At 41.8% G+C, this 12,914-nt stretch overlaps 1 protein-coding gene across 1 annotated transcript in view; it reads right to left on the bottom strand.

The window, feature by feature from the left end:
- Positions 1 to 11,263: 11,263 nt before the first annotated feature.
- The window catches only part of SHC3 (SHC adaptor protein 3), a 75,132-nt gene continuing 73,481 nt past the window's right edge, over positions 11,264 to 12,914 (bottom strand). The window contains exon 12 of the mRNA XM_074953107.1: positions 11,264 to 11,509. Within this exon, the coding sequence (XP_074809208.1) occupies positions 11,381 to 11,509 (129 nt within the window). The 3' untranslated portion in view covers positions 11,264 to 11,380. The remainder of the gene's footprint in view (positions 11,510 to 12,914) is intronic.

Below are 12,914 nucleotides of genomic sequence, written 5' to 3'. Positions count from 1 at the left end.
GAAACTCATCATTCGAATTCACTTCCTGCAGCTCAGCACTGTGCTCATTTTAAAGCTAGCTACTCAGCTTGTGCATGCCTATGCAATAGCCAATATTACAATATATGAGGCAGTTATACACAAATGGATAAATCTAGCTCTGTTCTTCATGGGAATTCAGAGCACTGCCCACTGCAGAACCAGCATGGCTCTACTGTAGAAAGGGGAGCCGGGATTTAGAAAGCCCACCTGGCAGTGCAAACACAGTGGGGATTGAGGGGCAGGGAAACTAGGGGATTGACAGTGATGATGGGACTACAGGTGCTGTGGAGGGTATCCATCCTTGATTCTTTCACCACAAACACCAAAGAATATCTTAGAATGCAGCCCAAATAACTGGTTCTGCACTGGGCCAAAAGTTGCACTTATGTGGGATCAAAATCAGACCCTCAGTCTAGCTGATTTGTTGTACATAGAGGAAAAGCCACAAAAGAAATACACGCTTCACACTCATTATTTCAGAGCCTTTAATTTTGTTCCAGACTACAAAAGAAACCACCTAAGGAAAAGAGCTTTCACAAGAGTTTTTATTGCCAACAGTCTTACAGCGTTACAGTATTTTAAAATCATTAAGTACCATAAACTTTTTAGAAAACTTTTTTTGAAATCTCAGACCTTTGAACCAAAGTTATGATGTAGCAGTCACCTTTCAAAGAAATGGAACAAGCATGTGTGTTTGTGTAGAAAACTTAGTTAAATTATAAAAGTCATGCCTGAAAGCACTGTATCTACACAAATACAATGTCAACCAAATATGACAGGCTCTGACTCTGTTGCAGTCAAAGGGAGTTTGGCCTCTGATTTCAGTGGGAACAAGCTCAGATCCTTAGTAATTAAGTTAAATGCGCTAAGGGTTTGCTACACAAGCAGAATTATGCTATTTCATAATAAAGGCACATTTCCCAGTAACCAATTGTAATTAGAAGTGAAGCATTGCCTGAAAGTTCATTATTTTCACCTGCCATAATAATAAAAATGAAAACAAATAATGTTCACGCAACTCCATCTGCTATCATAAAATCCACAAAGCTATGAAACCCTGAGAGGGGTTGATCAACTCTCACTCGGCCATATTCTTTGAGCTGAATTCCACCAGTGCAAACCTGGAGTAGCGCCACTTAATTTAATGGACTACATGGGATTTACACTGATGTAATCAGAGCACAATTTCATCCATTGACTTCAGCAGGAGCTGTAGGTTCAGCCTCTCTCAGGAGCCTGGACAGTCCTTTCCAGTGGTAAACCCCATGGAAGCAGGTTAAATTGGAAGAGAACTCAAGGAGAGTTTTCTCTGAGTTTTGCCAGTACCGTTTGCCCAGTCACAGAATGAGCTGAGCTGTGGGGCCTGCCCACAAACCTAAGGATTCCCCTAGCATCTACAGTAGTGCTGCCTCCACTGTTTGTAAAGCTCCAGTTCCCCATCCACACTCCCTAGTGGCTATGGCAGCAAGGAGCATCCCTGGCCACAGCTACTTCTGACCTCCCCTTAAAGAGGGAAATTCTACAAGGAAGCTAATACAAGGTACTGCCTTTCTCAAGTAATCTGTGGGATAAGAGGGAGGCTGGGTTGATGTGCATCAGCCCAGCCTCCCACTGATCCAACATGGGGCTGCCCACTCCCCACCCCACAAGCACACCCAATCAGTGCCCTTCCTCCTGCATGAATGCCAACCCTCAGAGTGCTGTCCATCGTGTCCAAGGAAGGAATAGGATGTTACTGTAGAGTTGGCTAACCCACCAACTCCATCCTTTTGCAGACGAGAGGGGAAAATCTCGGCACACAGACCAGGATATTATCTGGCCCAGAATCAGAACAGATAGCAGCAATTATTTGTGTTATGAAAACAGTATTTGGCAAAATCTTATTAATGGGGTTTGCTTCAGTTCTCACATGGATTCTTGTAGATCAACAATAACTCTGTTGGAGCAAATGGAACTACTCCAGTGTAACTGAGACCAACTCATAACACATTATTTGGCCCTACTGTCATTTTATTTCCCTAGCATGTTGTAATCTAAAATAATTGGGGTCAAACTCCACCTACTCTGCTGACATAAGCACTTCATTGACATCAGTCAGCCTCCTCAGTGAAGTAAGCCCTGTAGAATTTGGCCATGGTTCACACTGGGCCTGATTCTGATCTCACTGTTTCTGCTCTAAATCAGGAATGACTTCAATGAAGTAAAAAATGAGTTAAACTAGTGAGTGGAAAACCTGGATAAGGGGGATAAGAATCAGGCCCACTGCCTACATTTAGAGTTTGTCTGTATGCCGTGGCCAAGTTCTCCAGAGGGGTGTGATTTGTAGAGTGGTCTAATCGTCTGTGCTCTTACTACCCCATATAGGCTGTGCTGGCACAAACTGAAAGGTACCTAGTTAATCAGCTACCTTTTAGTTCATGCCAGAAGAGTCTACATGGGGCAGTTAGAGCGCCACATGTTACAGCACTCCACTATTCGCTGTTCCTCTCTAGAGTGCTTTGTTGTGCCATGTACACAAGTCCTTAGATCTGATAAAAGTAGTGGTGAGTTCATTACTTCCTGCACAAGCTGGAAAATCAAAAATGGGCTAAGTGACTAAATTCCGTGGCTGAAGGATTTCCTAAGAGTCGATTCAGCTCTAAAAGCAAAGTGGACACTAGCAGTGGACTAGCAAAAATCTTGGGACATAGTAGAACATTTCATAATAGATTTCATTTTGAACTCACAAAAGTTCCAAGGACAATAAACAACCACAGTATTTCCACACACCACTCATCTTTACGGAGAGACCAGTTTGTACAATTCTCAATCAAAAATGTTTCTAAAAAGTAATAAATTTTGAATGTACTTTTGAAAAAAAAATTACTGCAGTAAGTTTTTTTAAAAAAAATTCATGACTGAAAGGAACATATTCATCTTCCAAAAAAACTCAGCTTGTGCCAGGATTTAAGTTATGTTTGGACTAGAGAACTTCACTTGGAACAGAAGCCATTACTACACAAATCTAGTCACATGGGAAAAAAATCTACTTCCCATACCAACTGTATTCATTATTTTTTGTTAGTTTATAATGTACTTTCATTGGTTTATAATGAATATTTTCTGGGTGTTGTTTTTTTTTATAACCTCACTGAAGATAGAGGAGGAACTGGGGGAGAAAGTTGTAGAATAGATCTTCATATTAGGCATGAACACATTTCAAATTTAGCCACTGTATTTCTTAATTTTGAGGTATCACAAGTGTGAGAGTCAAATATATGATTTAGTGAACAGTTCCCCCTACTTTGATCAGCAGCAAGGTAAGTAACCTTCACAAAACTCTAACTGGAAAAATATGTGAAGTAAAAACTCAATATTGTTGGTAAGTGTTTGAGGTGAGCTCTTTTATTTCGTATTCCTGGTGTGGGATTTTCAAAAGCATTGAGCATTGGCCTAACTCTGCTCCCAGTAAAATCAATGGGAGTTTGACTTTAGTGACAGCAGAGTTGGGTGAAGGCTGCACATGTCTGAAAATTCCACCTTAGTGTACAGCATTGTTTATATATATTTACACTTACTGTACATATTTGGTTCTATTCGCTACATCAGGTAGACAGTGGAGTCCAGATCCTTAAAGGTATTTAAGTGTGTAACTAGTTGGACAACTAAATACCTTTGAGGATCTCTGCCTTGATGCCCTGGACAAAAGTTTGGAACATGGATTTGTAACTAAATGTTATTAAACAGTCACAAGTTGCAAAGTCCTGATATAAAGCTGCAAATTGCCTGGACGCTGCAAAAATGTGCCAGCTTTAAAATGGGGCATTTATTACTTACAAATATATAAATATGTATAAATTCCATTACGAATAAATTGAAGCTAGCATCTGGCATTTTGTCTGCCAGCAATAATTGTACAAGGGTATAAATATTTATTAATTCTCCTCTCCTAACTGCATAGCAGGGAACCTGGAGACTATCATGCTAAGAAATAGGAGACTACCATTCCATGAGGGGAATAAATAATAAACCCCAGACACAGAACATATAAAACTGGCAGGTGATACCTGCCAGATTTCTAGTACATACCTACATCTTCTTCGTGCACTGCTTTATTTTCTATTCATACCTTATAGTCCTTGTTCAGTCCTAAATTGCAATCTCCCATAGAAAACCTATATGAGAGGGCCACGCAACCCCCTGATGGGACACTTACGGAGTTTCCTTCTAATACTCTTCTCAGAGGGGAAAGGTCTGGGGGCTGTAGAAGAGGCAAAAGTCATGGGCCTCCAAACCTACAGGCTGATTCCATTGATTTCAATGGGCTTTGGCTCAGCCATCCCAGGAAAAATGGCACCATTAGCTGTTTCCCATGCAGCTCCTTAACACAAACCCTAGGACAGATGCTGTAGAAGTTAGTGCTGCTTGGGACAGCATTAACTCCTATTGGTGGTATCTGTGTGGTCTGCAGGACAGCATGCTGTGGAATTCTGATGGTCTCCGCCCTCTCCTGTGCCACATACCATCACCTGACCTACAAAGTCTCAGCTCTGCTGAGGGTCTTCCCCAGGCAAGGAGACAGAATGTCATGGAAGCTGGGTCTCCTTCTGTGCTCTCCACCCAGATATGGCCAGCCTAGCTCTCCCATGCTTGCATTATTGAAGATGAGCACAGGAGTCCTTTTTTGGGCAGAACACCCATTGAAGTCAGGAGCTAATGGTATTTTTTTCTTTGTGCCATCTACATGATTGAAATTTCTGCAGCAACCAAAATGTCTGATTGAAACTTTGGAAACAAGGCTGAAATTCAGCTGCCAGAACTAATAAGGGCAACTTCACTGAAAATTTTGCATTGATTTCAACCAAATAACGACTCTTGCACACCTACAGTAAAATTAATGTGAAACATTTGGTTTACTTAAGAGTTAGTAACGTGGCCCTAAGGCATGTCTATTGCACATGGTTCACACAATTGTAACATAAATGAAAACCAAACTGATGGGCAGATTCTAGCTGTCCTCACACATAATTTGGAATGCGTCTAGACAATAGGCCTGCTACTGCAAAGAACCAGTAGCTTCCTACATAGTTCTGAGCATCCTCAACTACCCCTTAGGAAGAAACTGAGGACACTCCAGTGTTGCAATACTCATGGTTTTATCATGTGTCTCACAAATTTGGCTCTCTTTTGTTTGTTTGTTTTTGTTTTTGTAAAATCCCAGCTCCTTGAATCATGGGATGATGTGCTAATCTCATCTTTCATTCTAAAAAGTAGCCTTTTTAGAGGGGAGGGGGAGCTTGAAAACATGAAACCTAAAGCCTGAGACACCAGAAAGAAAATAAAAAGAACCCACAATTATGATTTTTTAAAAATCTCATAATTTTAAGCCCATATCCTGATTTTTTGGGCCTGACTCATAATTTTTGAATGTTTGGGGTTGGAAACACTTCACAGGATTGAACTCTCCCCATCATGAAGGGTTTAATCGTGCATCCCTCCACAGAAGTCATGAGCAAACTGCTCGCTGATTTTAATGAAAGCAGGACTGGGCCCTGCATTCATCTATTTATATCCTTATTCTATTATTTTCACATACAGGACCAAATCCAATGAGCAGCAACAAGAGCAGGTGATGCATCACACAACGATCCATTCCAGCAGCTGGGAATCACCATAGCTCAGGCACCACCGCCCCCCTTTTCTCTAGTCATTCTCCCTACCCCAGTACTACTTCACCTAGGGAAATTGTGAGCTGGGCAGATTTGCCAAGTTTCCAGCTTCTTCATGCCACTAGAGCTGCTCAAAGTAGCTTAATTATAGTGGAAGATGTAGTCCATGAAACATATTCTTGAGAATTCAGTAAAAGTGCCCTATCATTATGTGTCTCCTTGCCACCTATCTGAAGGCTGATTTCCAAAGCATGTGTTAAAGCTTTCAGAGGGCCTATTTACAATTTCAGAACATAAAGTAAAGGTTGTGTTCGTGTGCAATTACAATTACATGGTTACAACATTCCTGCAAATCTCTCATGTTTTCACTGTACCCATTTGATCTAAAAAACGGTAAGTTAGGAAAAGGGTCTGTTACATACAGCTGATTGATTGCCAGTTTATGAAGACTACAACTGGGACAAGGCAAAAGATTCTTTTACAAGTTTATTTTAATATGTTTAAAATGCTTTCATTCATGCACCATCTCCCGTCACTTTATTCTGTGGGCCAAATTTCCAAAGGTATTTAGGCAGCTAAGGATGCAGACAGACACCTAATGGGATTTTCAAAATCACCTAAGCAGGTGCCTAGCTCTGCAATCGTGTATGCTTTAAGTACCACAGAAGCCACTCTTCTCCCTGTGTTGTAGCACGCTAAAAGTCTCCTGTGAGATGGCTGGAAGTAGGTGGGACCTGATTCTCCTTAGCCTTACAACTTTTGCAATCATCTTACACTTGTGCAAAGTACCAAGGGCAAAGTGTTGTGGTTTCACGCAAAGTCCTTAAGACCTAAAGAAGGAAGTGTTGAGACACCGGTGCATTTTAAATAAAGTGAAATAAATGTGTAAAAATCTTTTAGTGTCCCAGCTGTAGTAATAATAAACAAACATGTAAAAATGGATTGCTATTCAGTTGTTTTGAGGGAAAAGACTGTTTTTAAAAAAGCTAAATAAACTAGAAGTCTGAACTTCAAACATTTACTCAGATGATTAGTCTTCGTTTATGCAAGTAGTCTCCATGCATTATCTCCTGTGTGCTACTGACATAACTAAGGGCAAGTCTACACTACAGTGCTACATCAGTGCAGCCGCACTGATGCTGTAGTGTGTCTGATGAAGATGCACTATGCTGACAGTAGAGCACTCTCCCGTCAGCATAATTACTGCACCTCGGCAAGAAGCTATGTCGGCAGGAGAGCATCTCCCGCTGACATAGTGCTGGTGTGGACAGTGCAAAACTTGCATCGCTTGGGGGTGAGGGGGCTTTTTCACACCCCTGAGCGATGTAAATTAGATCAACTTAAGCCAGGGGTTCTCAATCTTCATTGCACCCTTCTGACAACAGAAATTACTCATGACCCCAGGACCAAAGCCTGAGCCCAAACAAGCCCACCGCCCTGGTGGGGGGGGGGGCTGCAACCTGAACCCTGCTGCCCAGGACTGAAGTCCTGGGGCTTTGGCTTCAGCCCTGGGCAGTGGGGCTTGGGCTTCAGCAAGTCTAAGCCAGCCCTGGCGATCACATTCAAAGGGAATCACAACCTACTTTGGGGTCCTGACCTGCAGTTTGGGAACCGCTGACTTAAGTGGTATTGTAGACCTGCCCTAAAAGTTTGCAGGATTGGGGTCCATGTTTTTCCTTTCAAATTGTGTACAAACAACTTTAGTTTTTATAGTTAGTTACACTATAAGCCAAACAGAATTGCTAGCTAAATTCTAACTAAATCCCTCAGGAAATTTTGACATTTCACAATAAGTTTCCATTCTGCATCAAACGGAAAGTCAAAATAGCAAAAAGTGTCATGGAACAAAAATTTTTGAAAAGATTTGAATTGGAAATGTTGAAACAGAGAATTTCGACACTTTAATATAAATGAAACAAATCAACATTTGAAATGGCATTTTTAGTTTCAAACCAACATTTCATTCTGACACGTCAACTCAAAGTGAATTTTTTCCCTTTGATTCTTCCAATCGTAAATTCAAAAAAACTTTGTCTAAATCTACATTTTTATGCAGAATTTTAGACAAAACCACATTTTCTGACAGGAGAATTTTCATTGAGAAAGTTTCAACCATTCTCACTGTTGAATCTTTCCTACGCACGGTGATGCGCAGACCAGAAAGAATCCAGTTTGACTTTCAATCTCAGGTAGAGATTTCAGGGCCACAAATTAGAGACAACATTGTTTTACTAATAAACTTCATAAATGTGATATGGAATTATTGAAAGATGATAAAAATAGAACCACAGGCTGTGCCAGATTAAAGCATAGGTACTATTAGGGCCATGTCTCATGTCCCAGCTCCTAGAGTGACACAATGAAGTCAGAATCTCAGCTTTCATTTGATTTTAAAAATAGCCCTCATGAACGCTAAGAAAAGCTTGAATTGTGACCCAAAGGTAACCAGTGCCTGTCTGAGTCTATACAGAGCCTGAAACAATAACTCTCAGAGGTGTGCTTGTTCCATACATCTTCACTCTGACACTTGCTGCTACCCCAAAGGGGGAACCCATTGAAGGGTGTGTGCGTGGGGCCTTGGATTGCCTTAATTTAGTCCTAACCACAAGATGCAAATTTTACAGAGTCACTTTGCACAGTATAATCACAGAAAAAGCAAAACAAGACTTTTCTTTCCTAAAATCATGGTCACGGCTACCAGATAGGGTGCTACTTAAGTACCTCCATATTTCAGCATTCCGTGTTCCTGCATGGAACAGGGCAGACCTAAGCTGAAGATCTCCATCCATGCCAGTGGGGAGTGTTCTGATGCATCTGACTCCTTTCCTGTGCTCTCTGCTCCCACCCAAACCTACTGTTCTGTGCAGAGGAGATGGGAACTGAAGCAAACAGCTATATCATCACAGCAAGGATGAGAAGGAAAGGATGCTGCCATAATTCCCTGCCTACTAGGAGGCATAAAGAAGAACTGATTCCTCCCACAGATAGGGAAGGGGTGGGGAAAGAAAATTTGGGTGTGGTCTGATGGGGAGAAGCTGCAACAACAGCTGCACAGGGAAGTGCTTGTGATAATAGGCCTCTGCGGCCTACATGTAAAGATGTGTCAGGAAGTGATTAGTGGGGATCCAAGAGAGAAGCCAGATGAGTAACTTAGTGTGAGACGCCAGCTAGGGTGAGTCTTGAAGGCTGAAAGAGTTCCAGGAAGGGATCAACATAGGCTGGGAAGTTTCAGGTAGACAGCATGGGTGAAAGTAACTAAAAGGACTTACCGGTACTCCGGATTCCTGAGCAGGGGGGCGTGGCATCAACTGGAAGAGGCATGGCTTCAACTGGAAGAGGCATGGCCTCAACTGGAAGAGGCAGGGCCTTTAAATACCCAGGCCCTTTAAATCAAGATTAAAGGCCCCAGTGCTCCAGCTGCGGCTGGAAGCCCCCAGGCCTTTAAATCACCCCCGGAGCTCCCAGCTGCAGAAGCAGCTGGGAGCCCCAGGGCTTAGGGGCGATTTAGAGGGCCCTGGGCTCCGGCCACCACTACCGCAGCAGAGCTCCGGGCCCTTTAAATCACCACTGGAGCCCTGCTGCTGCTACCCCGGGGCTCCAGCAGCAAGGTTCGGGCGGTGCTCTAAAGGGCCCAGGGCTCCAGCCACTGCGGGGAGCCCTGGGCCCTTTAAAGCGCCAGCCTGGTGAAGCCGGTCCAGTCCGGCACGGCGTACTGGCTCTTGCCAGTATGTCATACCGGACCGTACGGGCTTACTTTCACCTCTGGTAGACAGGGAAATAGGGGCTAGTTGTGGGAATGCATTGGGAAGTGAAACAAGCTGAGATGGGGAGATTAGAGGTCAAAATGTAATTTTAAATTCTCAAAAACCTTTGAAAGTCAGTTCTTCCTCTGATAGCTCTTTTCAGGTAGTGAGCTCTAAACCAGCTGTGGGATTCCTTTTCAAAATTAGAGATTAATGCTAAACAAACTTGCAAAGTAATGTCCTTTGCGTAGTCCATGGCTCAAGGAGGACATTATTTAGGAGTTTTAAAACTGCCATCCTAGGAATGGATTCTAAAGCAAATCCTGAAGTCAGCTTGGCCCCATTTCAGCAAAATACTTAGGCACATGTCTAACTTTAAGGACATGACAGTCCTATTGACTTCAACTGAACTAATATACTTGAGGGTAGACATACGTGTAAGTACCTTCCTTAATCAGGGCCTTTATTAATCAAATCCTGAAACTTGGTTTGAATTTCTGACTTAGAAATACTGAAGTTTAAATTTTGCTCTCAGTTACAGCGGTGCAACCTTCACTGAAGTCTATGGGAGTTGCATCCATTAAACAGAGAGCTGAATTTGGCCCTCAGTTAGATATGTATAACTGAAAGACAAAGTCCATTCCAAAAGAAAGGCAAATTAATGAAGTGTGTGTGTGTTGGACAGAATGCACTTTTCAATGTACACGTCCCAATACCAAATGTTAATGAAATACCTGCTAAAAAAGCAACTTAATGTATATCAGTTTTTTCCACACTGCTCATTAGAGACAATCAATACATCTATAAAAACAATCACTTGCTAAAGGTTAACTTGAAGCTGTACCTTAGGGAGAGACACACAAAAACTAAGTGAATCCAAGTTAGATCATTTAAATGGACTAACATTCTAGGTATTCATTTTTGTCATTGTTCTATGAGAAAATTTTTTTTTCAACCGTGTCTTTGACCAAAGCATCTTGCACCAAATATATTTAAAAAAGCAACCAGTTTGAACCCTTTTAGTCAATGTATGACATCTCATTGGTGACTGGCAGTCAAAAACAATTAATTCTTTAGCACAAGAAGTGAACTATTTGTAAATAATCTTAGTGTTGAATTTAATAAATCAAAGCTGCAGAATATTAGTTCAATAATATTATGGTTAGAAAAATCAAATGCATACACCTTGTACACAGAGATCACACCAAATCATTGTCAAAGCAAGTTACAAATATCTTGAGTAGCATCATATAAGAATTCAAACTGGACATCAGAAAGAGAAAATGCTTTTGAACTCAGTGACACTGAATAATGCTTTTAAAAATTGTTTCAAGCTAAATTTCCTATGTTAGAATACTAGCTGCTGAATTTAATCCCCTCGACTGGTATTTAACCAATGTAATCCGCCTGTGTTCTCACCATAATTGTGCTTATTAGATAAAACTACAAATAAGACTTCTAATATTGTATTCTCAAGGAAATGAGACTGTTGAATTCTATTTTTATCTGAACAATCACAATGGGCATCTTTTTCAGTTAAAAACACATGGCACAGAACATTAGTTCCATACCTTCAACAGACTGACTTGAAAAATATAAATATATTACTGTATTTATATATAATGTATGTATATACAGTGTCAATATTCACATTAAAGAATCAGAATAATTTTATTGAAATTATATTTTAAGAAATCTGTCTGTGTTTTTAATCAGACTTCATGTCTGCATATAGCAGTAAGAAATTTCAAATGGTACTGTATGGGATGGGGCTTTTTAAAGCTCAAGAAAACATATTGGTGATAGATAGATAGATAGATAGATAGATAGATAGATAGATAGATAGATAGATAGATAGATAGATAGATAGATAGATAGATGTGTGTATTTTTTAATGTACATGTTTCCAGGTTTGCAGTGTCCACTGCAGTGGTTATAGCTTACAAATGCTGAACATGTCACCATGGGTCACTGTTTCCTCTCAGCTGGCTGCTGGAGGCAGAGTTCACTTCCAGCAGAAACTATTGGCAAATTGTTCTCAAGATGATGGTTGATGAGATGGCTTATGCTGTCAAATACACGATCCTTTGTACGAACCTTAAAAGAAGAGCATGGAAAAGTAAAGGCTAAATACGGACCAATCTTTCCTTTACCATTAAATGAAAGTTAACTGAAAATAAGACAAAATATTTTCCTTTTATATCTGTTTACACGCGCACTCGCACACACACACACACACACACACACACATACATTTTTAAGGGTCTGATCCTCCTCCCATTAGAGTCAATGGAGGTTTTGTCATCTACAAATTAGTTGTTTTGTCTCCTGCTCCCTCACTTCTCTCCAAACTTCTGTTTTGTCTGCTCTCTTATTGGTCGCATTTACTCACACTGAATAGGCCTTGTTGAAGATTTTCCATCACAATTTACAACATTGACCTTCTGATCAAATTAAACAGTTTGGAGATAGTGTCTGCTCTCTGCAACATTTTCAATTTTTTGTTGAAAAATTGAAACCAAAACATTTCAAACAAAATCCAAACCTCCTGGGGATAGGCAATTTTTGGCCCAAATTTTTTCATTTGTTGTTGCCAAAAATCTGAAAAATATTTGGGGTTTGGTTTTTCATCAAAAAGTTAAACATGTCTGCTGAAAATGTAGGCAATACTAATGAAATATTTTTGTGTTTGTCAACCAAAAAAAACATTTTTCTGACCAGCTGCATTCTGAGTAGACCCCAAGTTGTCTATTACCACATGAGAAGTCTCACTGATTTAAATGAGGTTAATCCCAAAGTAAGGTGTCCCGAGCCCCGCTGCTGGAGCCCCTGGCAGCCAGGACCCCCGGGGGCCCCGTCGGCGATTTAAAGGGCCTGGAGCTCTGCTGTGGTAACAGCAGCCAGAGCCCCAGGTCCTTTAAATCGCCGTCGGAGCCCCGGGGTAGCAACAGTGGCCGGGAGCCCCGGGGCTCCCAGCTGCCTCAGCAGCTGGTAGCTCTGGCAGTGATTTAAAGGGCCTGTGGCTCCCAGCTGCCGCTACCACAGCTGCAGCCCCGGGCCCTTTAAATCTCGATTTAAAGGGCCCGGGGATTTAAAGGCCTTGCCCCTTCTGGTTGAGGCCTCGCCCCCTACTCAGGCATACCAGTAAGTCCTTTAAGTTACTTTCACCCCTGAAGTAGCCACTTCAACCCCTTCTAGCTAGAGTCTGTCTCTGCTCTTTCCAGAAGGAATCTTCCAGTCTTCCTATCTGCAGTCCTTTCTTCCCCAGGAGAGGGTCCAGCACTCTCTCAGCACGCTCTATTCTCCAGCTTGGGAGGTCAGCAGGCAAACCCCTCTACTACTCCCCTGGTCCTCAACTTTCTTCAGCCCTCTGCCTCTGGCTTCCAGGCTCAAGCCCTCCCCCATGGTCAAGGTTCTGCTGCAGGAACCTCCTGCTCACTGCCACTCTCTTACCACCTGCAACTCTGCAGCTGCCTCTCACTTTCTGTCAAGCAACAATTCC

Source organism: Natator depressus, chromosome 5, assembly GCF_965152275.1.
Source record: "Natator depressus isolate rNatDep1 chromosome 5, rNatDep2.hap1, whole genome shotgun sequence".
Lineage (NCBI taxonomy): Eukaryota > Metazoa > Chordata > Testudines > Cheloniidae > Natator > Natator depressus.
This window is presented reverse-complemented; position numbering and strand designations above follow the sequence as displayed.